General features: G+C 40.2%; 1 protein-coding gene across 1 annotated transcript; it reads right to left on the reverse strand.

The window, feature by feature from the left end:
• Positions 1–23,260: 23,260 nt before the first annotated feature.
• LOC138897324 (uncharacterized) lies at positions 23,261–23,845 on the reverse strand. Its single transcript, XM_070183289.1, has one exon. It carries the CDS (start codon positions 23,843–23,845, stop codon positions 23,261–23,263), a length of 585 nt encoding a protein of 194 aa, XP_070039390.1.
• Positions 23,846–27,015: the final 3,170 nt, after the last annotated feature.

Raw genomic sequence — 27,015 nt, forward strand, 5'->3', positions numbered from 1 at the left:
CAAAAGGAAGGCCTTGATTACTTTGACACTTACTCGCCAGTAACGAGGATAACATCTATTAAGGTGTTAGTGGCACTCGCGGCCGTGTATGGTCTTTAAATCCATCAAATGGATGTTAAAACAACTTTCTTAATTGGAGAATTGGAGGAAGAGATTTACATGGAACAACCTGAGGGTTTTGTGGTTCCGGTAAAGAAAAGAAAGTGTGCAAACTGGTTAAGTCGCTTTATGGACTTACACAAGCACCTAAACAATGACATGCCAAATTTGACCAAACAATGTTGGCAAGTGGGTTTAAAATCAATGAGTGTGATAAATATGTTTACATTACAAACACTCCAGGTCATGAAGTCATTGTTTATTTATATGTTGATGACTTGTTGATAACGAGCAAAAATATGGCAGATATAAATGCTACTAAGTGCATGTTGGCTAGCAAATTCGACATAAAAGACTTAGGAGTTGCTGATGTGATCTTAGGAATCAGAATTCACAAGACTCCACAAGGTCTAGCATTATCACAGTCTCACTACATTGAAAAAGTACTTGACAAGTTCAAGTATTTGGATTTCAAGATTGCCAAGACTCCAATTGACGTGAGTTATACACTTCAAAAGAATGAAGGTGAACGTGACTCACAACTGGACTATGCAAGAGTATTGGAAAGTTTGATGTATATCATGAATTGTACGCGACTAGATATAGCATGTTCTATTAGCAAACTGGGTCGGTTTACAAGTAATCCCAATCAAATACATTAGATGGCAATGAAACGAGTTTTGGGGTATCTGAAACATACCCAAAATTATGCTTTGCATTATAACAAATATCCCTCCGTGATCGAGGGATATAGTGATGCAAATTGGATCACCGGATCATTTGAAGTTAAATCCACGAGTGGATATATTTTCATAATTGGGGGTAGAGTAGTGTCTTGGAAATCATCCAAACAAACGTGCATCGCCCGTTCTACAATGGAATCTGAATTCATAGCTTTTGATAAGGCCGGCGAAGAAGTTGAATGGCTCCGAAATTTCTTAGAAGATATTTCATTTTGGCCCAAACCTTTGGCACCTATATGTATACATTGTGATAGTCAAGCGGTAATAGGCAGGGCAGGGAGCGTTATGTATAACGGAAAATCTCGTCACATACGACGGAGACATAATACCGTTAGACAACTACTCTCTAGTGGTGTTATCACGATTGAGTACGCAAAGTCAAGAGATAACGTGTCGGATCCACTTACAAAAGGCCTATCTAGAGAGGCAGTTAAAAATCATCGAAGGGAATGGGATTAAGGCATAGGACAAGTCATCATGGTGGTAACTCTACCTAGCAGACTGGAGATCCCAAGAGCTAGGTTCAAAGAGATCAAACAAAGTTATGAATGACGGTTCAATATTATAAAATAACTCAACCCATTCTCGTGATGAAGACAATGTTCAGAAATTAGGGTAAAGCATTAAGGTTTTTTGATGAGTCAATAAAGCTTAAACTTTTTAATGATTAGCTAAGTCTGGCAGGAAGTGACCAGATAATGTGTCTATAGGATTACACGTTTAGAAATCACCTATGTGAGTGTGAAGTGTAAGCCGCTTCAAGGGGAATGAAAGTAAAGGCCCATTTTCTAAGCACTCATGAAACCACGCAGTGTTCATGGCTTAAACGAATACAACCGTGAGAACCATAGATGGTTAAGGGTTGATTGTGTGACTTATGCTGTCTAGGTATACAACAAAGCTCGATGGTTGAAAGATATCAAATCTACCGATTGACCGACTATATCCGATATAAGTTCACTACGGAAAGTTCAAAGGGAAACCTACTTATCCAGATGCAACTAATCCTTGCATGTAAATCACACACTCGTCCGTGCATTCCTTTGTCTTATAGCCATTCCCCATTCATGTGGGGGATTGTTGGGATTAAAATATTGGTGAATGGAAAATGGAGGGAAGAAAGTGGAGGGAAAGTGAGCTCCCTTTTGCTTTGGAAAGAGCAAGTGTCCCCTATTGGTGGTGGAAAGAAAAATAAATGTGCTTATATTGAGAACACACTTCTATTAGTGTTAAATGGATTGGAAAGAAAGTAAGCCTCGCGCCGTCATTGTCGTCGCTGGTTCAGTTCGGCTTCGGCTTCGGATTTGGTCAAAGATCGACTGATTGATTAATTTTTTTGGACAAAATTTATTTCAATTATTTAATTAATTAACGAAAATTCAACCCGAAATAACCCATGACCAGTGACGCGACCCGATCCATTTCTTTCCCGGATTATTTTAAATCCTTTTTTCCGGAATATTTCAAATGAGAAATGTTCCCACCTATTCCAATAACCATGGCTGTTTCTGAAAGGTTGCAAACCTTTTCAGAAACAGTGCCAGAAAATGGCTATAAATATGCCTTGATCTCAGAATCTTTGTTTACGAAATTTTCTGATCTTCTTTCTCTTCTTCTGCACAAAATTTTCTAGTGTGTTTTACAACCATTGGGTGATTCGAAGTTCATCAGAGTTTTTGGTACTAATACATTGGTGAGTTAAATTGTTCTATCCTGGGAGGATAATATTCCAGCATCTCAGGTACTTGAGGGGAATACTTTCCTTAAGGACACACTGTGCATTCAGTGTGCTCGATTTATTCCGAAATTATTTTCAAATATTATTTCGACATTTTGTTGCTTCTAACTTTCTGTGTCTATTTTCTGTTTCAGAAAGTTTACTGTTTCATTATTCATTATAGTAATACAGATACAATATTAGTTTCAAAACTTATATGGTTATGTACATAGCAACTTGGCCTTCCTCGTCATCCATCTTCAGCTAAACTCATCTATTTATACTTCAAGACTATGGTTATCTAGAGAGCAACTTGCCTTTCCTCATCATCCATCTTCAGCTTGCTACTAAAGTGACTTCATGTCGTTTTGAATAGAAGAAGGTTTTTCCCAATAAGCTCAAACGCTGGTGGATCGTTTAGTATTAGGAATAACCCCAATATTTTCGGGACAAAGATACTCATCTCTCAAAATACTTTAAGAAAGCCAACATTAAAGTTGAAAATAGTTAAAAATAAAATTCAAGTTTGTTTAGTTTCAAATCAAACACGTCTTAAATATACATATATCTCAGTTTAATTCAATGAACCAAAAGAAATACTAGTAATGTATTAAATAATCCTAAAATTACCAACTGTAATATTATAATCAATGCATTGTTATTCTAATGTATAATTTTATCCGCGAAATAGACGACATTTTAGGTTTTTCCCTTTTTTTCTATTGGAAGAAGCCCAACTTTTTGTCCTCAACTTCTGTCGGTTGTAGTTGTTGTACGTGGGGTAGGGTAGGGGGTTTTAGTTGGAGGTTCACCTGATGTAGTCTCTTTTTTTTTCTTTAGCAAAAACACAGTTGCAGACACATAAATTATAGTACTAATGAGTCCATCTCCATCATATGATGGCACTTATAATTGTAAGAGGCAATTATCTTTGTTTTTGTGATATATATGCTTTTAATAAAGTAATCTAATTAGGACCTAGTTTTTTCTTAAAAACAAAAATTTCCTCCTTTCTTTTAGTTTGTGAAACTTTATGGAGTTGTTTAATCGATTTTTATAAATACCCTGGCGACATGGGGATACATAATGAATATCGAAAATTAACTTGTGGATCGTGGTAATTGGCCACTCAGAACTTAGGTTGAGGGAAAAACCTATAGATTATGGTAATGAGACATGCAGAATTAGTTCGAGAAGAAAATTATTGGGTGTGCAAACAAAGAGTACCATATCGGTAGCTGAAAAAATTAAGAACCTACGTATAATGTGTATGAATACTTTTAACGGTGAGAGGTCTTTAAGGATCGTGCAGACTTGACTCAACGCAAACACTATCACACAATGTTTAAAATATTTTTGGAATCCACCGGACAATTTAAGAAATTACATATAAGTAAAATATAAGTTGATTTCTCCTTTTTTTTTTTTCTCTAATAATTTATTTATTACTAGAAGCAATGGACCATTGGTTTGACACACATGGACGAATCTATGTATGGAATTGGGGGCGGCACGCCACCCGGTCGCTCGGATATAATCTTTTGTATATACTAATATTTTCCTTATAATATAATACATAAGTAACGGGTCACAATATGATTGTAGGTACCATGGTTGAAGTCTTGAAGTTTTAGAGAGAAGGCACAAGATCGAGTCTCGGTATTGTGGTCCAAATGTTCCTTTGTAGCCTTTTCCCATTTTCTTTCTTTTCTTTATGCTCCTTTTGTTAATTTTTCTTATTTTTTTCATCTTTGTTATTACTTTTTTGGTACAATCCATTTTTTTTATTTATATTGTATATTTGCTTTCTTTGTCTTTTTCTATAACAACAAACCCAATGTAATCTCACAAGTGTGGTATGGGGAGGGTAGTGTGTACGCAGACCTTACTTCTACCTTGTGAGGGTAGATAGGTTGTTTTCGATAGATCCTCGACTTAAGAAACACAAACAGGAAGCAACCAACAATAACAACACAAGTAAAAGCAAAGACACTATGTGTAATAACAAAGATCTAAAAGCAAGAAGTACAAGAATACTACTAATAAAACTGGTAAGAATGACACAATATGGAATAACAAAGATCTAGGAACACGAAAATGTAAGAATAGTACTAATACTACTGGTACGATTAGGAGAAACTCTCAACTACCTATCAACCTACAATCCTAATTCTCGACCTCCACACCTTCCTATCGAGGGTTATGTCCTCGGTAAGCTGAAGCAATGACTTGTCCTTCCTAATCACCTCTCCCCAATACTTCTTTGGCCTACCTCCACCCTTCCTCAGACCCGCCATGGTCAACCTCTCACACCTCCTAACCGGGGCATCAATGTCTTCTCATCACGTGCCCGAACCATCTCATCCTCGATTCCCGCAATTTGTCTTCCACAGGGGCCACTCCCACCTTTTCCCTAATAACTTGATTCTATTCTTATCCTTCCTGGTATGCCCACACATCCATCTCAACATCCTCATTTCTGCTACTCTCATCTTCTGGACATGGGATTTCTTGACTAGCCAACACTCAGCACCATATAACATAGTCGGTCTAACTAACACTCTTTAGAACTTGCTCTTAAGTGTTGGTAGCACATTCTTATCACACAAACTACCATACGTGGCCCTGCATTTCATCCACTCCGCTACAATACGATGTGTAACATCCTCGTCAATCTCCCCCTTGCCTTGGATAATAGATCCAAGGTACTTGAAATTACCTCTCTTGGGAATGACTTGTCTTTTTCTGGATCATCAAATTTTATTTGGATGTAATTTTAATTATTTTTGTCTTTTTATCCATCTAATATTATTTTATTAATTTCAGAAATTTTTTAGAGTAATGTATCAAAGGCATAATATAATACTAATCAACTATATATAGATTAAAGGGGTGCATCACATATTCGTTTATGCATAAAAAAAATCTTTTAAATTGGATTGAATAAATTTAAGATGGATTGAATTGAACCGAATTAATCCAAAATAGATCAAATTGACTGAATATACACCCTAATTCAATCTCCTTCACTAGTGATCGGTTTACTTTAAAATAGTGGCGCCGGTAACAATCAAATCCTGAATCCGCCTCTTGTGACACAATAATAATATTTTCGGAGAGTGGATTTGGAGTTTCTACCTGGCATATAACACGTTCGAAAGAGTATTACTAGGCTGGCTACATCCTATAAGAAAGCTTGCTATCTAATGATAATAAATTAATATCTGATACTGTAAATTTGAGTATTTTACACCAAGTGTAATGTTATTTTCAAGGAAGAACCGCTAACATGCAGTCGTCTACCCTTTACATCAATCAATTGAAATCGTTTTGCTTCCCAATTTAAAATACAATAGCACCTTGTTTGACTGTTTGGTAATTGACAAATGCTGCTATCTAGTCATAATAACTTAATACCTGCTAATACATATTTAAATATTTTACACCAAGAAAGGAAGATTTGCAAATAAACAATCTTATATCAATCGATTGAAATCGTTTTCCTTTCCATTAAAAAATGTATCGACTGAGATACATGTTCCATCGATTTGGAACTCATGGAAGGGACTAAATCCTAAATATTATTTATATTTGTACTTAATGTTCACTGTATACGGTTAAAACCGGGCCCATCCGATTTTACTATTTGACTGAGACCGGGAGGTTGCATCGAAAGATGGCCTCGTAACGGAACAGACTAAATCACGAGGATAAGGTACCGAGTTCAGAATCGAGGTACCGGTCGAGATCGATGCTAGTAGCGATCGAAACCAAATGAGACCGACATCGAGCAAGATCGAAGATAGCACAATAACAGAAAGGCGAGATATCCGTGACTGGTCGAGGATCATGGCGTAACTCTCGAAACGGATCAAATCAGAAACGGTTAATTAGCTAATCATGGGATTTTCTTCTGTAATTAGAATTATATCATAAGTAGAATTCCTCTACCATTTAAAGAGAGGTTCTAATCATCTGTAACACACATTGTTCGCAGATATCAAAGCAATATAATTCTCTTTCACAATTATACTATTGTTCATCAGCTTGTTATATTTTAATTGTTCTTACATCAACCAGTTCGAGGGTATCCAAACTCGAGGGCTGAGTTCCATTCTAACACTGGTTTACTTTACTTTATAGTTCATTTCTATTATTAATCTTCATATTTATCAATTGGTATTAAGTGAAATTACATATCCTTAGAACCACATTATAAGTTTAATTGTTATCCAATTTTAAGGAAAAACAGTTTGGCACCCACCATGGGGCCAAGGATAATAGTGATTGCTTAATACTGATTTCGATAACACATACTGATTTACATTTGTTCTCATAAGAATCTCTGTTTTCAGGATAAACATGTCAAACTTACAAGTAGTGCCTACACATGGTGACAACAACCTCGGATTTTACGGGGAAAATGACAATATAGCTTCCCCAGGGATCGAGGCGCCTCAGGCTGACCTCGAGGGAGCACCACTTACATATCTCGTCGATGTCAGTTCGCCTGTCGCCCTAAATGCAAATTTGGGCGTTGATCCCGAAGGTAGTGTACGCAGGGAATTCGATTAGGTGGTCGAGGTATGCAGGGCAGAGAAGATGGTGGATTTAGCCTCTAATTGATATTCGAAATATTACAGACTTAACAAGCCGCTATAGCACAACTATAAAATCAACACCGAACACCGAGTAGGATCGAACCAGAAATTGTCCATAGGACCGAGCCTGTGCCGGAAAGGTCGAACGCTAACGAATTGGGGTCTGACCCCGCCATTATGAAAATGCTCGAGGAGCTCACTAAACGGATTGAATTGAAAGAAAAGAAAATCGAGGCAAATGATAAGAAAGCAGAGACATACAACTCCCGGGTTGACCAAATACCGGGGGTACCGCCGATTCTAAAGGGTATGGATTCAAAGAAACTCGTACATAAGTCTTTCCCTCCAAGTGCAGCTCCGAAACCCATTCTGAAGAAATTTTGAATGCCAAAAATTTCTAAGTACAATGGGACCACCGACCCTAATGAACATGTCACTTCTTATACATGCGCAATAAAAAGGAATGACTTGGAAGACGATGAGATTGAATTTGTTCTACTAAAAAAATTTGGAGAAACCTTGTCTAAATGAGCAATGATATGGTACCACAATTTTCCGCCTAATTCCATCGATTCCTTTGCCATGCTTGCAGACCCCTTCGTAAAGGCACATGCCGGAGCAATAAAGGTTGCGACTAGGAAGTCGGACCTCTTCAAGGTGAAACCAAAATACAACAAAATGTTGAGGGAATTCATATCTCAGTTCCATATGGAACGCACCACCAGGCATAGACGATTGGGCTGTTAAATCCTTTACTCAAGGTTTGAATGAACGAAGTTCGATGGCATCATGACAACTAAAGCAGAATTTAATTAAATATCCAGCGGTAACCTGGGTCGATGTACATAATTCGTACCAGTCAAAGATCAGGGTCGAGGATGATCAATTGGGGACCCTTTCCGGTTCCGTTTATCCAAATAGGCCCGTCGACAAAACTCAAAGGGATATCGACAGAGAACCCCGGTCGAACAGAGATCGGTATCAACCATACAATGCAGATCGTAGAAACAACGGCCCAGGATGCAATCCCATCCGAAATGATCAAAGGAACGATCGAGGACAGAGCTCTCGAGGGCTCATGAGCAAAAGTGGCTTCGATAAACATGCCGATCCCACAGAAGCACCACGATTATCAGAATAGAACTTCAGCATCGACATATCAGGTATTGTGTCAGCCATTGGGAGAATCAAAGATACTAAATGGCCTAGACCCCTACAAACCAATCCACCCCAAAGAAACCCCAATCAAATATGCAAATACCATGGTACACTAGGTCATAGAACCAAAGACTGCAGACAACAAAAGGAGGAGGTGCCCTGTCTATTCAACGAGGGTCACCTTCGAGAATTCTTGAGCGACTGAGATAAAAACCATTTCAGAGACAGGGATGCAAACAGGAAAAACGAGCAGGAAGAACCACATCACGTGATTCACATGATAGTTGGTGGGGGTCGATATTCCACAAGGGCCCGTGTTCAAACGCACTAAAGTATCAATCACCAGGGAAAAATGAACTCGAGACTATGCGCCAGAAGGAACTTTATCATTCAATGATGAGGAAGCAGAAGGGATCTCACAAACCCACAATGATGCTTTGGTAATCTCTATCCTTATAAATAAAATTCAGGTTAAACGTGATTTAATTGATCCAGAAAGCTAGGCCAATATTATTCGATCGAGGGTCGTGGAGCAGCTCGGCCTACAAGATCAGATCGTACCCGCAACTCGGATTCTCAATGGCTTCAACATGGCGAGTGAAACAACTAAAGGTGAAATCATCCTACCAATAAATGTAGCCAGAACTATTCAAGAAATAAAGTTCCATGTGATCGAGGGCGATATGAGATACAATGCACTGCTCGGAAGACTCAAGATTCACAACATGAGGGCAGTTCCCTTAACCCTTCACCAAATGCTGAAGTTCCCAACACTGGATGGAGTAAAAATGATGTATGGGGAACATCATGCTGCCAAAGAGATATTCGCGGTCGACGAAGTAATACCGGTATCGGCTCTTTCATCAACAAAGGGATCAGAGTCCAAAGGAAAATAGGAAGCTAAATAGCAACCACAACCACCAACCTCGACTAAGTCGGAGAAGAAGAGAACGGATGAGGACGATGACTACTGGACCCCTCGATCCTTCATAATCCCTGAGGATTCTGATGCCACCAAATAGACAGTCGAAGAGTTGTAGCAAGTCATACTGATCGAGCATCTACCCGATCGGAAGGTATACTTGGGTACGGGGTTAACCCCCAAGCTCAGGGAAAAACTTTAAATTTCTTATCAATAATATGGATTGTTTTGCTTGGTCCCACCTAGATATGATAGGGATCCCGCCGGAGATCACTACACATCGACTGAGCCTGGACCCGAGGTTTTGCCCGGCAAAACAAAAGAGAAGGCCCCAGTCCGAGGTAAAACATGCATTCATCAAGGACGAGGTAGCCAAACTTCTCAAAATAGGATCCATTCGGGAAGTAAAATATCCCGAATGGTTAGCAAACGTAGTCGTAGTCCCTAAAAAGGGAAATAAACTTAGAATGTGCGTAGACTATAAAGATTTAAACAAAGCATGTCCTAAAGACTCTTTTCCTCTACTGAATATCGATCGCATAATCGATGCCACGACCGGCCACGAGATCCTTAGTTTTCTTAATGCCTACTCCGGGTACAATCAAATACAAATGAACCCGGAGGATCTGGAAAAGACTTTGTTCATCACTAAGTACGGCACCTGTTGTTATAATGTAATGCCATTTGGACTAAAAACTTCTGGTGCCACTTATCAACGCTTAGTAAATTGAATGTTTGAAGAACAAATAGGTAAATCAATGGAGGTTTATATTGACGATATGCTAGTTAAGTCCCTGCAAACAGAGGACCATTTGACACATTTATAGGAGACCTTCGATATACTAAGGAAATACTAAATGAAACTCAACCCGGAGAAATGTACATTCGGTGTCGGCTCGGGCAAGTTCCTCGGCTTTATGGTATCAAATCGAGGGACAGAAATCAACCCCTATAAGATTAAGGCAATCGAAGACATCACAGTCGTGGACAATGTTAAGGCCGTACAAAGATTAACAAGGCGCATAGCCGCCCTAGGTCGATTCATCTCGAGGTCTTCAGATATAAGTCACAAGTTCTTCTCACTGCTCAAAAAGAAGAACAATTTTGCATGGACCCCGGAATGCCAACAAGCATTGGAAGAATTAAAGCGGTGCCTCTCAAGCCCGCCACTGCTTCATACTCCGAAAGCGGACGAGCAACTCTACTTGTACTTAGGAGTCTCAAAAATCACGGTAAGTGGGGTCCTAGTTCGAGAAGAGCAAGGTACGCAATTTTCTGTTTACTATGTTAGTCAAAATTTAGGTGAGGCTGAGACCCGTTACCCATACTTAGATAAATTAGCGCTTTCCCTAATAAGCGCCTCTAGAAAATTAAAACCATATTTTCAGTGTCACCCAATCTGTGTGGTGACTACTTATCCCCTTCGCAATATTTTTCATAACCCCAAACTTTCAGGCCGATTGGCCAAATGGGTTGTCGATATCAGTGGGTACGATATCGAGTATCGACCCCGAACGACCATCAAGTCTCAAATCTTAGCGGACTTCGTGGCCGACTTCATGCCAGCCCTTGTATGCGAGGTCGAAAAGGAAATATTATTAAAGTCGGGTACATCATCGGGGGTGTGGACCCTCTTCACAGACGGCTTTTCGAACATGAAGGGGTCCGGGCTAGGCATCGTTTTGAAGCAGCCCACGGGTAATACAATTAGACAAGCTATCAAAACTTCCAAGTTAACTTACAATGAGGCCGAGTATGAGGCCATGAATGCAGGTCTCGAGCTAGCTAAAGGTTTGGGAGTAGAGGTCATCGAGGCCAAATGTGACTCCCTGCTTGTGGTAAACCAAGTCAACAGAACCTTCAAGGTTCGAGAAGATCAAATGCAGAGGTACTTGGACAAACTACAGGTGACTCTACATCGATTTAAATAATGGACCCTACATCATGTGCCTCGAGAACAAAACAGCGAGGACGATGCCCTTGCAAATTTGGGGTCATCAGTCGAAGACAACGAGATTAGCTCGGGGACTGTCGTACAACTTTCAAGGTCAGTAATCAACACCACAAGTATGACCTGGGATTGGAGGAACAAATATATCGAGTACCTAAAGAACAGGAAGCTTCCATCGGATCCTAAGGTATCGAGGATTCTACGTACGAAGGCCTCACGATTCACATTGGCCGAAGATGGAAAACTATATAGAAGAATGTTCGATGGACCATTGGCAATATGTTTGGGACCAGGAGATACTGACTACGTCCTACGAGAAATCCATGAGGGCACCTACGGAAATCATTCTGGTGCTGAATCATTGGTTCACAAAGTCATCAGAGTAGGATACTATTGGGCCGATATAGAAAATGATACAAAAGAGTTTGTTCGAAAGTGCGATAAATGTCAAAGTTATGCGCTGATGATTCACCAACCCGAAGAGCAACTCCACTCAGTCTTATCCCCATGGATATTCATGAAATGGGGAATGGATATCGTCGGCCCTCTACCATCGGCCCCAGGTAAAGATAAATTTATTTTGTTTATGACTGACTATTTCTCTAAGTGGGTTGAAGCACAGGCTTTCGAGAAAATTAGAGAGAAAGAAGTCATAGACTTCATCTGGGACCATATTATATGCCGATTCGGGATGCCTGTCAAGATCGTATGCGACAATGGAAAGCAATTCGTCGGAAGCAAAGTGACAAAGTTTCTCAAAGATCACAAAATAAAAAGGATCTTGTCGACGCCATATCATCCTAGTGGGAACGGACAGGCCAAATCGACAAACAAGACCATCATTCAAAATCTAAAGAAGAGATTGAATGACGCTAAGGGAAAATGGAGAGAAATATTGCCCGAAGTCCTTTGGGCATATCGAACAACGTCAAAATCCAGTACGGGGGCAACACCGTTCTCTTTAGTATATTGCGCCGAAGCTCTGATCCCGGTTGAAGTCGGGGAACCTAGCGTCAGGTTTCTATATGTAACGGAAGAGTCAAATCATGAGGCTATGAATACAAGCCTCGAATTGCTAGATAAAAAATGGGAAGCCGCCTTCGTTCGAATGGCCGCACAGAAACATCGGATCGAAAGGTACTACAATCGAAGAGCTAATCTTTGAAACTTTCAAATAGCGGACTTGGTTCTGAGGAAGGTCACCCTCAATACTCGAGACCCAAACGAAGGAAAACTTGGCCCGAAGTTGGAGGGACCGTATTAGGTCCTCGATATCATCGGAAAGGGATCCTAAAAACTTGGCACAATGAACGGCGAACAATTACCAAACAATTGGAACATATCACTCTTCAAACGATATTACTGCTAAGGTACGACCTTCTCTATTTTCATTTATATTTTATACTAACCATTTGCAGGTGTTTAATCGAAGACACCAAAGGATTCTTCAAACACAAAGTATTTAGTTCTGAAAGCACGCGTTGCACTCTTTTTCCCTTACACTGGTTTTTGTGCTAAATGTGTTTTTCCGGCGAGGTTTTTAACGAGGCAACCATTGTTCGTGCTAACATAGAGAAATTCAACAGTATCCGAGGCTCTTTTACAATCAACCTCGAATACTGGGGGGCATCACCCTCAGATAGTTACAAGGAAAATACTTCGTGTCGACAAGGTCTCGATAGTTAAAGGACCAAACGGTCAAATGAACTGTGTCCATGTAGATTACTCGAAGCCCTAATGACAAAACATGTACGCATGTATAATCTATTGAAAGAAGTATTTTTCCTTTTCAGATGTTCCATGCCTTAGGGAAATTTATACTTTACAATTTCATACTTATGATCTATTGTGGAAACTGGCTTAAGGGCCGATCACAACTGAAGTTCAAACAATTTACCCGATACTCGCCGTCTAAAAACTCGACATGATCGAATTACTAAACCTCGAAATCGTAAGATCTTAAAAAGGCAATCCTCGATTTTATAGGCCACGGCCACCCCACTTGGGGACTGACATTTCGAACGAGTTCGAAGTATAGCAGGGAAACAAGCCTAAGGGGCAAATCCCAAACTAAAGGTTACGGCCAAATTAACACAGTTCAGAGACATCCAAATTCCGTTATAAAATAGGCCTTCAAATATTCTCATAAACCATTTTAAAAAGGAAACCCTCGGCTTAATTACTAAGGGTCTCGATAATATCGACCCTCGAAAAACCCTAAGGGGTAGCGAATTCTTCAAACTCCCGGACAATTTTGTGCTAAGGCATAATAAAGTAAAGGATTTCGATAACACCAATCCTCGAAAAACCTAATGGGTACAAATTTATCTCGTGCTAAGGCATGACAAATTTTTGTGATTAACTTTTCAAGCAAAAAAAAGGGAAAAGCCATTCTTTTGGGGCCATATCGGCCTAATTCAAGAGCCTAAGGACCATTTATTTTTTAGTTTGAGAAATCGTCCTTACACAACTAAAACCTAAGGGTCACTCTACTTCGAGTTCGAGCAAGTACTTACTCGATTTTAAAGACTACACTGGTTCAACTTCGGTCTAGTTGCCTAAAGTCCCAAATGTGTGAGCAAAATCTCAATAAGGCATGAAGGCATGAATGAAATAGAATTTTCACGAGGCAGGAAATAGAATAAAGATAAGTCAAAGAGAAAAAATATATTTTATATAAACGAAAATATTTACAAAGATCGATTAGGGTCCCGCATAAAAAATCAAAAAAGAAAAAGCCTAAGATCCCTAATTTTCCTCAGGGGCATCTTTTTCTCCATCGAGGTCCTCCCCATTCTCGGATTCGCTCTTGCTACCATCATCATCATCATCATCATCAGAAGAGGCTAGCGCTCTAGCATCAGCTTCATGCTCTTTAGCCTTTATCTCGTCGGTAAGATCGAAACCTTGAGCATGGATCTTTTCGAGAGTTTCCCTCCGAGATTGGCATTTGGCGAGTTCAGCAATCCAATGTGCTCGAGTATGAGTGGTCTCATCAGCCTCTCTCTCTCTTGGAATTGAGCGGCTTCAGGATTGGCCCGGTAGACGGCCACAATCGCCTCTACCTCGGCCTTTGCCTTTTCAGCTTCAGATTTGACCTTTGCAAGTTCGGAAGCCAACCGAACCTCGGGTTCCTCTATTTTCTTTCCCTGAGCTGAGCTCTTCTCCTTCATGCCTCGAATCTGACTTTCGACCAATGAAAATTGGGCTCGAGCAACCTATTTTTCAGCAGCAAAGCGGTCCATACTTTCTTTCCACCCCAAGGTCTCCGCCTTTATCATGTTGACCTTCTCGCGGAACTACTTGATCCTCTCAACCTTCTGCTACAATTGTGAGATTGAAATGTTAGCCACCGTTCCCGAATTGAGCCCATGAGCTTTTAAGATTTTTATTACCTGCTCGATCAGGTCGGCTCAGCTCTGCTCTGGACTTTCAAAACGCCTCCTGATGGACCACCAAAGCCTATACGTAAAAAAGAAAGGAAATTAGACATGAAGAGAAGAAATAAACTAAGTATGATATCGATAAAGGGAGTTGAGACTCACCCGATTCAAGGCCTATTGAGCCTCATCGAGGAGACTTGATGCTTCACTCAGTTTGGTAGCATCCTCGACCCCGATAAAGTAACCACGCAAGGGGTCCTCCCCTCCATGGGCCCCGTCTACTTCGGGAGTCCTCGTATCTTGGGCCTCCCGAATTGCCTCCTCGGAAAACGCAGGGAGAATCGGTGAGTCTCCAATATTTATTGCCCCAAGTGAGCCACTTGGGGCGTTGTCCTCGCTGCGAAGGGCCTCGGAGCCGGCCCCTTCAGACATACCCGCCTTTCGCTCATCTCGGCAGGAGGCATCTTCGATCTTCGACGACTCTGGGACTTTGCCCAAGTCCTTTTCCAAGACCCCCTCAGCTCGAGGCGGAATCTCCTCAACCACCACCGACTCAGCGGCCTTTGGGGCCTCGATGGTTTTCTTTACTCAGGACACTAGTTCCGAGCCATCATCTTCATCTTCTTCTTCTTCCTACCTTAGCCGTTGAATCACATCCGCAGGTAGGGCAACTGTGCCTTTCTTCATCTTACGAACCGGATTCTTTTTAGGCTTTGGATCCTCGTAGGTTGAGGTCCTTTTCCTCTTCTTATCCTTCACCGGCTTTAGAACCGGGGTCAAAGTCTCCTCCTCACCAGAAGAGGGCCTCATGACTTCATCCTTGCCTAGGCATGTACACAAGAAAATTGAATAAGCAGAAGAAGGGCATCTTAATCAAATCCTCAAATACACAAAAAGTGGGCTTACCATGATTCTTGGCCTCCCATCGGCCCTTTGCTAAATCGGGCCATGAGCGCTCGGCGTATGTAGAGGGCGAGGCCAGGTTCCGAACCCAGCTCTCGAGGTCGGGAATCACACGGGGCATCCAAGCGACCGCTACATCATGGAAAAAAACATCAATGAGAAAAGACAAAGGAATAAATAATACATGGAAGCTAACAGTGAGACGGTACTTATGATTCATGTTCTATTTCTCAGGAAATGGCATCTTCTCGGCTGGGATTAAGCCGGAAGTCCTCACTCGAGCGAACCAGCCCATCCAGCCTCGATCCGTGTCCTTGTATATGCTCGAGACCAGCACTTTGGTAGCCCGACGTTGGAGTTTTATTAAACCGCCTCGATAGAGGCGGGGACTATACAATCTGATAAGGTGATCAAGGGTGAAAGGGAGACCCTCAACTTTGCTCACGAAGAATCGGAGCAGAATAACAATTCGCCAAAAGAAAGGATGGATGTGGCCTAGGGTTATTTGATATTGACGGCAAAAATCAATGATGACGGGGTCGAGGGGGCCCAACGTGAAAGGGTAAGTATAAACACTTTGAAACCCTTCCACATGGGTGGTGATGTCTTCTTTGGGGGTCGGGATCACCACCTCTTTTCCCTCCCGGTTGAAGTCTTTCTTTACCTGCTTAAGGTATCCTATTGTTATCGATCATATATACCTCGACATTGGCTCGCATCGACCAGGAATCGACGAGGCTTTATCGGTCTTGAAATTGGAGTTTAGCGCGCACTCCCCAGGAATGCATTCCTCAAGACGGGGTTCCACTGGCGTTTTCCCGCCGACCGGTTGAGAAGATGAAGCAGCTTCTATTTGTGGTGCCATTTTCGATGTTTTTGCCATTTTTGTGTACGTTTGAAGAAGAGGAAAATAATAGGACTTGACGTTTGAGAAAAGATTAACAACAAAACCTAAAGATTTGTAAAAGGGAAGAACTTTAGAGATGTAAAAGCTTTGGAGATTAGAAGGAAGTGAAAGTAAAGTTTGAATCAATGAGGAAGGGGTCTATTTATTGGATTCACGGCGACGGTTCAAAGGCACTAGTGGTCGACCACCAACTGACATTCATTAATGACTTGGGGGACTGTACCGACGGGATATTTCAGTCACTCCCGTCGCTTACGTCACGAGGATGATGTCATGACAGGCCGAGGTAGAAATTCGAAGGCTTAATTCGTTTCTTGTCATTTCACTCCAAAAAAGGAGGGGACTATCTATATACGGTTAATATCGGGCCCACCCGATATTACTATTTAACCGAGACTGGGAGGTTGCATCGAAGGATGGCCTCGTAACGGTACAGACTAAATCACGAAGATAAGGTACCGAGCTCAGAATCGAGGTACCTGTCGAGATCGAGACTAGTAGTGATCATAGCCAAATGAGATAGACATCGAGCAAGATCGAAGATAGCACAATAATAGAAAGGCGAGATATCTGTGACTGGTTGAGGATCATGGCGTAAATCTTGGAAAGGATCAAATCAGAAATGGTTAATTAGCTAATTATAGGATTTCCTTCTGTAATTAAAATTATACCATAAGTGGAATTCCTCTACTATTTAAAGGGGGGTTCTAATCATCTGTAACATACATTGTTCACAGATATCAAAGCAATATAATTCTCTTTCTCGTTTATACTATTGTTCATCAACTTATTATATTTTAATTATTCTTACATCAACCAGTTCGAGGGTATCCAAACTCGAGGGCTGAGTTCCATTCTAATACTGGTTTGCTTTACTTTATAGTTCATTTCTGTTATTAATCTTCATATTTATCAATTGGTATTAAGTGAAATCACGTGTCCTTAGAACCACATTATAAGACAAATATCTTGTATTAAGGGAAAACATTTACATCAACTCAATAATTATAAGACATATATCTTGTATTAGATCAAAACTATAAGATAAAATTCATCATTTGTAATGATCTGACAGATTGTTTTGAGCTCTTGCATTCCATTCGGTGGTATGAGACACTGTGTAACTTCATATAATGTAGTATAACCTGCGTATATGGTTGGTTTTGACTTTTCGCGAGGTTCAGGTTTGATTTGGAAGAGTGATCCTCAATATGGAAGCTTTATGTTGGAAGACTTGACCAATGTTTGACTGACTAAACAACCTCAGAATCGGATTTGATGGTTCCAATAGGTTCGTACGGTGATTATGGACTTAGGGTATGTTCGGATTGAATTTAGAGGTTCCTGGAAGGTTTTGGCTCTATTTGTTGAATGGTGGAAAATTGAAAGATTTGAGAGTTCATAGGTTTGACCGCACTTTGGTTTTATCGGGGTCTGGTTGGTGTTCCAAAACTTTGGCGAGGTTAATTTAGTGAATTGGAACTTGTCTACAAAGTTAGATTGTGATCCAGAATGTCTAAGTATGATTCAGACGCGTTTGGCGAAATTGGAATGTTTGAAACTTAAAAGAATGATTTGATTTTCGATTCTTGGTTTGACATTATTTGTGGTGCTTCAAGCCTTTGGATAAGTTTGGATAATGTATGATTGGACGGGGTCCCGAGGGGCTCAGGAGTGTTTTGGGTCATTGATTGAAAGACTATCTAAGTTAAGGATTTAGAGTTTGACCACGATCAACATCGGGTCAAGATAACATCTTTTCAGTATTTTGAGTGAGCGAGTAGGTTCATAGCATTTTTTATGATTGAAATGCATATATAGTTTATATTCAAAAAATTTCGAATGAGTTTCAGGTGCTAAAACTAAGATTTTGCAACTGCTGAATTTTCTGGTGCAACAATTTCGAATACCAGTTATATCCCTGAGTTCAGCCATAAATTTCAGACTTCCTTTAAAACATCAAACATTATATTTGTAACGACCCGATAGACCATTTTAAGTACGAGCTCCCCTTTTATGATTTGAGACCTTTTCACAATGCTATTTGATACTTTACGACTTGCGTGCGTAGTCAATGTTGATTTCCGAAAAGTTTAAATGTGACTTTTTTTAAAAACTTGATTTTTAAAATTGAAATGGCTAGAGTTGACCACAATCAGTATGTTTGGTAAATGACCTCGGATCGGTGTTTTGATGATTCTAGTAGGTTTGTATAATGATTTTAGACTTGTAAACATGTTTGGTTGGGGTCCCGGGTGACCCCGAGGCCGTTTCGACACTTAATGTGAAAAGTTAAAATTTTAAAGTATGAACTCTAAATATTTTTGAGTTTTAGTGTTTCATTCTTGATTTTAGACATTATTTTGATGATTTGAGCTCATGAGCAAGTAATTATTATGTTATCATACTTGTGTGAATGTAGGGATTAGAGCCCGAGGGGATAAAGTGAGTTTCAGGCTATTTTGATAAGAACTTGGATTGCTGGTGTTGCAGACCTCGCATTTGGGATGGTCTGTTCGCAAAATGCGAGCCTCGCATTTGCGAGTACTATCTCGCATTTGCGATAATGGGGAGGTGTTGGGCAGCTATTTGCGAAGCTTAGATCGCATTTGCGAGGGGGCCTGCCTTCGCATTTGGGAGTTCATTATCGCATTTGCGACTCTGGGAGTTTCTAGCCTTCGCAATTGTAAAGCTTTATAGCATTTGCGACATCAGGGGGCTCAAGGACTGTTTACATTTGCGATCAGTTGTATGCTTTTGCGAGCATCGTAATTGCGAATAAGAGTTTGCAATTGCGATATCTGCAGTTGAGTAAAAGGTTGGGATTTCGGGATTTAGCTTATTTTATTCCATCTATGAAACCTAGACTCCACATAGAGACGATTTTGGAGAGTAATTTCTTTCCAAATTCATAGGTTAGTAACTTTAACTTGTTTTTGTTCAATTTTCATTATATTTCCATAGATTTTCACTATTAAACCTAAGATTTAATAGAGTAGAAATGAGGCTTTTGGGTAAAAATTTAGGATTTTATAATTTTGAGATTTAAACATCAAATTGGGATCAGATCTTGAAATAAATTACATATTTGGACTCGAGGTGAATGTGTAATTGGAATTTGATCTTAATTTTGGATTTCGACCACGTTGGCCCAGGTTGACTTTTTGTTGACTTTTCCAAATATGTTAAAGATCGAACCTTATTTATACTAGGGTAGTTTGAAAAGCTTGTTTTGACTTATTTGAGTAATATTTGACTAGATTTGGGTGGTTTGGAAGATTTTTCTAAAGGGAAAGCCGTGTTGGATGGTTGATCTTGTTCCGGAAAGAGGTAAGTATCGTGGTTAACTTTGATTTGAAGGAATTGGTACATGATTGATCTATTTTCTACTTGATCTATGTGTGGGAAAGGAGTATATGCAAGAAGACGAGTGTATATACGTTGTCATAGGCGTTGCACCCTATTTTGCACTGGTCAAAACAAGATTCAATTTGTGGTTTCTCTGTTGTTGATGAAAGAGAGTCGCCACCTAATATATAAAGGTATACTAGGTTATCTATTTAATTACTAAAGTTATATTCTTTATTAGTCTGCTAACAGGTGAGATTATGGGTAGGAGTTCTTGTTCTTTTAAGGGAAAGGTGTTAGGCACTCCTTAAAATCTACCTGAGGTTGCTCCATAGGACTTTGACTAGATTTAGAATTAATTATTTATATTATGCCTTAACTAATGCTCTAAGGGTACGACTTACCGTATATTAGGACATAATACTTACGAAGGGAGGGTGTAGTTTAAAAGGATATGAATTTATAGAGGAAAATAATGTTAGTGCATATATGCTTGAAAAGAGCTTTTAAACGAGTATATAGGATGTTTGTATTTCAAGAAAAAATATGTAAAAGGGAAAACTAAATTAAAACACTTTGTTCCTAAAGCATGGAAGTGCATATTATTTTAATGAGATGAAGGTGCTATGAAAGTAAGCCTAAGATATACCTTGGCTTTTAGACTTGAAGAAAATCGTTAGAAAATCTTTATTTTTTGGGCAACAACACTTTAGTTTAGAAATGATTTGATTTCCCTTTTGAAGATCAAACTTGCGATTCAGTTTGGTTTTTGTTTTTTTTGAAATAGGAGATGCCGTCTCTTGCTAAACTCTTGGGATTCAAAATATTTAAGAAAATGTTAGCGAAAACATAGCATTTTAATGATACAAATAACTTATGATTAGCGAATGGGAGATTAGTTACTAACTAACAACCTTTTTAAATCCTATGTTCTTTAAGGCTTGGCTAAGATTTATATGACTTAAGATATAAAATAAAGCATTCAATCCAATATATAATTGTTGTTTACATGTGAGATAAAACAACAACAACAAGAACGTAGCAAAATGCGACAAGGCAATAAGGCTAAGACAATTAAGCAATATATAATAAAGGAGTTTAAAGGAGAGGGTTAGATTCTGATATTTGGGCCTCAAAGAGGCAGGACCAACAGTAATAGGGATGGGCGACAGCTGGCTTCGAATTTCCAAAAAACACAGCAATGCTGGACTTGGGCCTAAGTTCCTTAATAACTCAACAGGCCCAACCAAATGTACATGTAGAAAAAAAAGGTCATTAGATACATATCTTGTATACTCAATCATGCATGAAACACATAAGTAAATGATTGGAGAAAAATATAACAAACTATAAATACTCAAATACTATGAGAACTTATACTAATGTGGCGGTTATATATGGTAAATAAATTACATTGAAAAAATTTCGTTGTCATTAAATACTAAACCCAAAGAGAATAACAAGTGTCAATGAATTAAGGGCTAAGGAGAGAGTTTCACTCAAGGGCGATGCCCCCTTTGAATCCCCCGAAACTTATACAAGGTTCTCCTACAAGTGTCAATGGTGAAGACGACGACTCATTTGTACAAGGTTCTCCTATTAGTTGAGCAGGCAGTTTGCTATATACATGGCTTCCATTGATGAAGCCAACAGTCCATTTTGTACAAGGTGCTCTGATTGTTTGAGCAGGCGGTTTGCTATGTACAGGTTTTTATCGTATCAGCAGTCTGACTCCGAGGTACCTGCAAAGGATTCAAGGATTAGCCTTAGTTGTACCAGAAAAATTCAAGTAAAGGTGAAAGAGAGATAATCTTAGGCAAGTGGCAGATCTGTAATTTGCCCAGTGTGGTCTCAATGCTTCCTTGCTTCCTGCTGACCCTGCACTCAAAGAAATAGTTGGAGTGGGGAAGTTGGTTTGTGTCGACCACAATGTTGGCTTGCCCCTGCCTTAGATATGGTCGTGCCGCGAAGTTCGGTAGGTGGAACAAATTACTGTATTTATAGAAAATATTTTTAAAATACTTTGTTTTAAGGCAAATGTCGTCGTTCCGGATTATGACATGTTATGAAAATTTCTCCACATGTGAGCGTATCTTCTTGATAACTTTATCTCGTTGATGTCGATACTTCGCGATGCTTGATGATGCGGCTGCTTGCCATTGTGACTGCGTCCTAATTCAAAATAATGCATTACAAAGGATATGACCGAACCCTTTCAGGTTTCCTATATATCCAAAACGGAATCAGGTCTGAACGTAGTTCGTGGATGATAAAAATATGATAAATATGACTGAGTCCGATTTAGGCATCCAAATGGAACCATATCAAGACGTAGTTCGATTACAATAGATGCAAAATGATGAGATTATGAATGAAATGGCATAGTCTGACTCAAATTACCTACGTATCCAAATGGAATCAGGCTAGGACGTAGTTCAATTACAAAGGATGACTGAATCCGATGAGGATTGCCTACGTATTCTTTTCTAAGGAAATCAAGTCGGCGTAGTTCCTGACCAACATACAAAGTGATATTTGTTTTTTTTTCTATTACAAAAGAAAGGGGGAGAGAAACTGAACCCTACATGGGTTTCCTACGTAATCCTCCGTGGGAAGTCAGGTTGAACATAGTTCTGTTACAACAAAAACCTAATTCTATTTATCTTCAAACATAGTATTTCTTGATGCGTCTGAGTTGATAGGCTTCGTGTTGATTCTTCCGTCCATTTCTGCCAAGATTAGAGCTCCACCCGACAATGCCCGGTGAACCACGTAAGGACCTTGCCAGTTTGGTGCGAAATTTCCTTTAGCTTCCTCTTGGTGAGGAAAGATTTTCTTCAAGATCAACTGCCCCAGTGCGAACTGGCGAGGCTTCACTCTCTTGTTAAATGCACTGGCCATCCTATTCTAATATAACTGACCATGGCATACTGCATCCATTCTTTTCTCGTCAATGAGCATGAGTTGCTCCTGTCTGACCCGTATCCACTCTGCGTCATCCAATTTTCCCTCTTGAATGACCCTTAAGGATGGTATTTCGACCTATGTCTTTATCATGGTTTCAGTGCCGTATACTAACATGTACGGCGTTTCCCCAATGGATGTTCTCATGGTTGTCCGATAACCTAGTAACGCGAAAGATAGTTTCTCGTGCCATTGCCTGTGATTGTCCACTATCTTTCGTAGAAACCTCTTGATATTCTTGTTGGCTGCCTCGACTGCCTCATTCATTTATGGTATGTAGGATGTGGAATTGTGGTGGACAATTCTGAAGTTCTCGCACATTTATCTCATCAGGTCGCCATTGATGTTAGCGGCATTGTTAGTGATGATATACTCCGGTATTCTAAATCTGCAGACGATGTTGTTCCGGACAAAGTCTGCCACTACCTTCTTTGTGACGGCCTTGTAAGTAGATGCCTCGACCCATTTGGTGAAATAGTTGATAGCTACCAAGATGAAGTGATGCCCATTTGATGCGGCGGGCTCTATAGGTCCAATCACGTACATGCCCCAAGCGGCGAACAACTAGGGTAAACCCATTACGTTTATCTCATTTGGTGGAACCCAGATGAAATCCCCGTGAATCTGACACCGGTGATACTTCTGCACATAGCGGATACTGTCACTTTCCATAGTCATCCAAAAGTATCCAGCTCTCAAGATCTTCTTGGCTAATGTGAACCCATTCATGTGAGGTTTGCACGTTCCTGCATGTATTTCTTCCAATAACTTGGTTGCCTCGATAGCGTCTACACATCTCAACAAACCTAAATCTGGGGTCCTCATGTACAGGACTTCTCCGTTGAGGAAAAAGTGGTTTTGTAACCTCTTGAGGGTTCGCTTTTGACCATTAGTAGCATTCTTTGGGTATTCTCTGGTTGCAAGGAATTTCTTGATATCGTGATACCATGGTTTACCATCTGGTTCTTCATTTATATGGAAGCAATAGGCATGTTGATCCCCGATCTCTACCTCGATAGGGTCGATGTAGTTCTTGTCTGGATGCTGAATCATAGATGATAGAGTTGCAAGGGCGTCAGCGAACTCGTTGTGAATCTTGGGGACGTGCTTGAACTCAATCTTCGTGAACTTCTGGCATAACTCCTTCATGTAGTGCAAGTACAGAAGTATCTTGACACTTTTTGTGGACCATTCCCCTTGGACTTAGTGTATCAATAAATCAGAATCACCTTTGACCAAAAGTTCTTTAATGTTCATGTCGACTACCATTCTGATCCCAAGGATGCATGCTTCGTATATTATTGGTACAAGGGAATCTTATCTTTACCGATGTTGGATAGTGCTGTCCAGATTCCGAAATCAGGACTGCCCTAATTCCGACTCCATTAAAGTTTGTTGCTCCATCGAAAAACATTCTCAATCCAGGGTACGATTCTACAATATCTTCTCCAGCAAATAATACTTCTTCATCGGGAACATACTTAGTACGTGGCTCATAATCCCCATCCACCGAATTTTCTGCCAGGTGGTCGGCTAAAGCTTACCCCTTGATAGCCTTCTGAGTTATGTACACATTGTCAAATTCGCTGAGGAGAATTTTCCATTTAGCTAGATTTCCGGTATGCATCGGCTTATAGAAGATGTAATTGAGCGGGTCGAGCCGAGATATTAGGTGTGTAGTGTATGATGACATGTAATGCCTTAGTTTCTGGGCAATCCATGTTAGAGTGCCACAAGTGCGTTCTATCAAAGTATACTTGCCCTCGCATGGCGTGAACTTCTTACTTAAGTAGTAGATGGCCTGCTCCTTTCTCCTAGTTTCGTCATGTTGTCCCAACACACAATCGAAGATGTTATCCAGGACTAACAGATATAGTAACAATGGCTTCCCGGGCTCAGGGGGAACCAATACTGGTGGATTTGACAGATATTCTTTAATTTTGTCAAAGGGTTTCTGGCACTCTTTTGTCCATTTTGTGGCAGCATCCTCTTTCAGCAACTTGAAAATGGGTTCACAAATTACCGTGGACTAGGCTATGAAGCGACTGATGTAATTCAGTCTACCTAGGAAACTCATTAAATCTTTCTTGCTCTTTGGGGGTGGAAATTACTGAATGGCCTTGATTTTTGATGGATCAAATTCTATCCCCTTCCTGCTTACAATAAAGCCCAATAGTTTTCCAGCAGGGACTCCAAACGCACATTTTGCCGGGTTCAATTTCAAACTGTACCTTCACAGGCATTCGAAAATTATCCTCAAATCGTCCAAGTGCTTCGAACTCTAGACTTGATGATGACGTCATCCACATACACTTCAATCTCCTTATGAATCATGTCGTGAAAAAGGGTTGCCATGGCCATCATATAGGTGGCGCCGGTGTTCTTGAAACTGAACAACATGACTCTATAACAATAAATTCCCCGTTCCTCGTGCATCAAGATTTGGTGATACCCAGCGAAACAATCCACAAACGACTGTATTTCATGCTTCGCTCAGTTGTCGATGAGGATGTGGATATTTGGCAAAGGGAAATCGTCCTTTGGGCTAGCTTTGTTGAGATCTCGATAATCCATGCATATTCTGATCTTTATGTCTTTCTTGGGTACTGGGATGATATTTACCAACCAGCTGGGATAATTAGTGACCCTTTCCACATTCGCCTCTATCGTCTTGGTCACTTCTTCCTTTAACCTCAGACTTAAATTAGGTTTGAACTTTCTGGGTTTCAGCATGTCATCATACAACCATACGAACACATTGATGTATTGTTTGAGGAGCTCAACCAGTTTTACCTTCTGCTCGGCATTTAAATGAATGCTGATTATGGTTTCTTTCACGTCTTCTTGACTTTCAAGGTTGATCACTTATGTTTCTTCGAGGTTGGGCTTTTTCTGACTCTCCAGTTGTTCGATATCCTACGAGAGATTGTCTGGCATCATACTCTCCTCATACTTCTCGTAATCTGGGTCATTGCGCTCGATAGTTTTGTTAAATGTCACAATTGTGGAACGCGGGTTTTTTGCATTTTGATTGCTGAAAAAAAGCTAAATATAAATGAAGCGGTAAATAAAGTTGCAATATTTTGAGAAAATCATTCTTTTTATTTCATCAAAAGAGGAACGTCTAAAGCATTCAAAAGAGGCAAATGACAAAAAGGTATAGACACGGTGCAAGCCTCAATTGACCGTGTGCTTTTAAAAAAAACTTTTATAGTTCCATACTACCAAGACTCCTGGCGAACCAAAGATGGACTGCTGGTCCAATTCCACAGCTCTTCTCCTGGTTCGACATCCCTGATAATCGGTGTCTTGATGTTAGTCCCTTTATTGAATTCTTTGATCATATTCACGAACAGCTTTCCGATCCCGTCGATGATATCATCTTCTGGTATGAACAGCTTTGAAACATGCTCTATTACAAAAACCTTTTTCACGGAACTACCGGTATGAACTTTCCCCACCGGAGGCTGATATTGTATGACGACCCTTCCTTTCTTCCCTTAGGTTCAATTGGCTCTGTGATCCCGTTCGACCTAGCTCCCAAACCTGTTCTTAGCTTGTATTCATATTTTATTATCTCCGTCATATCTATCTTTGATCTATACGGCGGCCGCATTCCCAAGTTTTGTTTAGTATCTTCCATTTCGGTAGTTTTCATGATTTCCACTGCATGGAAAGCAACTCCGTCCAACCCTTAAATAAATGGAACAACATGCTCCAAATAAGTAGAGTGGACCCACTCGTCGTGGACCATAATCTCCTGATATCCCCACTCAAATTTCATGTATTGGTGTAAAGTGGATGGGACGACCCCTGCCATGTGTATCCAGGGCCTTCCCAGCAGTAAGTTGTAGGAAGAAGAGATATCCATTACTTGAAACAATATGGGAAATTTGACCGGCCCGATCTGTAAGGCCAAATAAATTTCTCTGATGGCATCCTTCTACGAACCATCAAAGGCACTTACCCTCATGTGGCTTTTCTTGACTTCCCTCAAATGGATTCCTAACTCCCGTAAAGTAGAGAGCGGACAGATGTTGACTCCTGACCCTCCATCAACTAGCACTTGGGACACCACTTTGTCCCCACATTTGACAGTGATATGAAGAGCTTTGTTGTGACTTGCGTCTTCAACAGGAAGTTCGTCTCTTCTTAAAGTGATCATACTTGCTTCGACCATTTTACTAATTGTCACAGCCAGTGCCTCACTGATGGTGTTACTTGGTACACTTACCCCACTTAGTACTTTTAACAGGCCGTCCTTATGACTGTCGGACCTCATTAACAAGTCCATGATTCATATCTGTGCTAGAGTTTTC

The sequence above is a fragment of the Nicotiana tomentosiformis genome, chromosome 8, assembly GCF_000390325.3.
Source record: "Nicotiana tomentosiformis chromosome 8, ASM39032v3, whole genome shotgun sequence".
Lineage (NCBI taxonomy): Eukaryota > Viridiplantae > Streptophyta > Magnoliopsida > Solanales > Solanaceae > Nicotiana > Nicotiana tomentosiformis.

Excerpts from the sequence above, each read along its gene's own strand:
- LOC138897324 (XM_070183289.1), bottom strand. The coding sequence starts at position 23,845 with ATGAAGGAGTTATGCCAGAAGTTCACGAAGATTGAGTTCAAGCACGTC.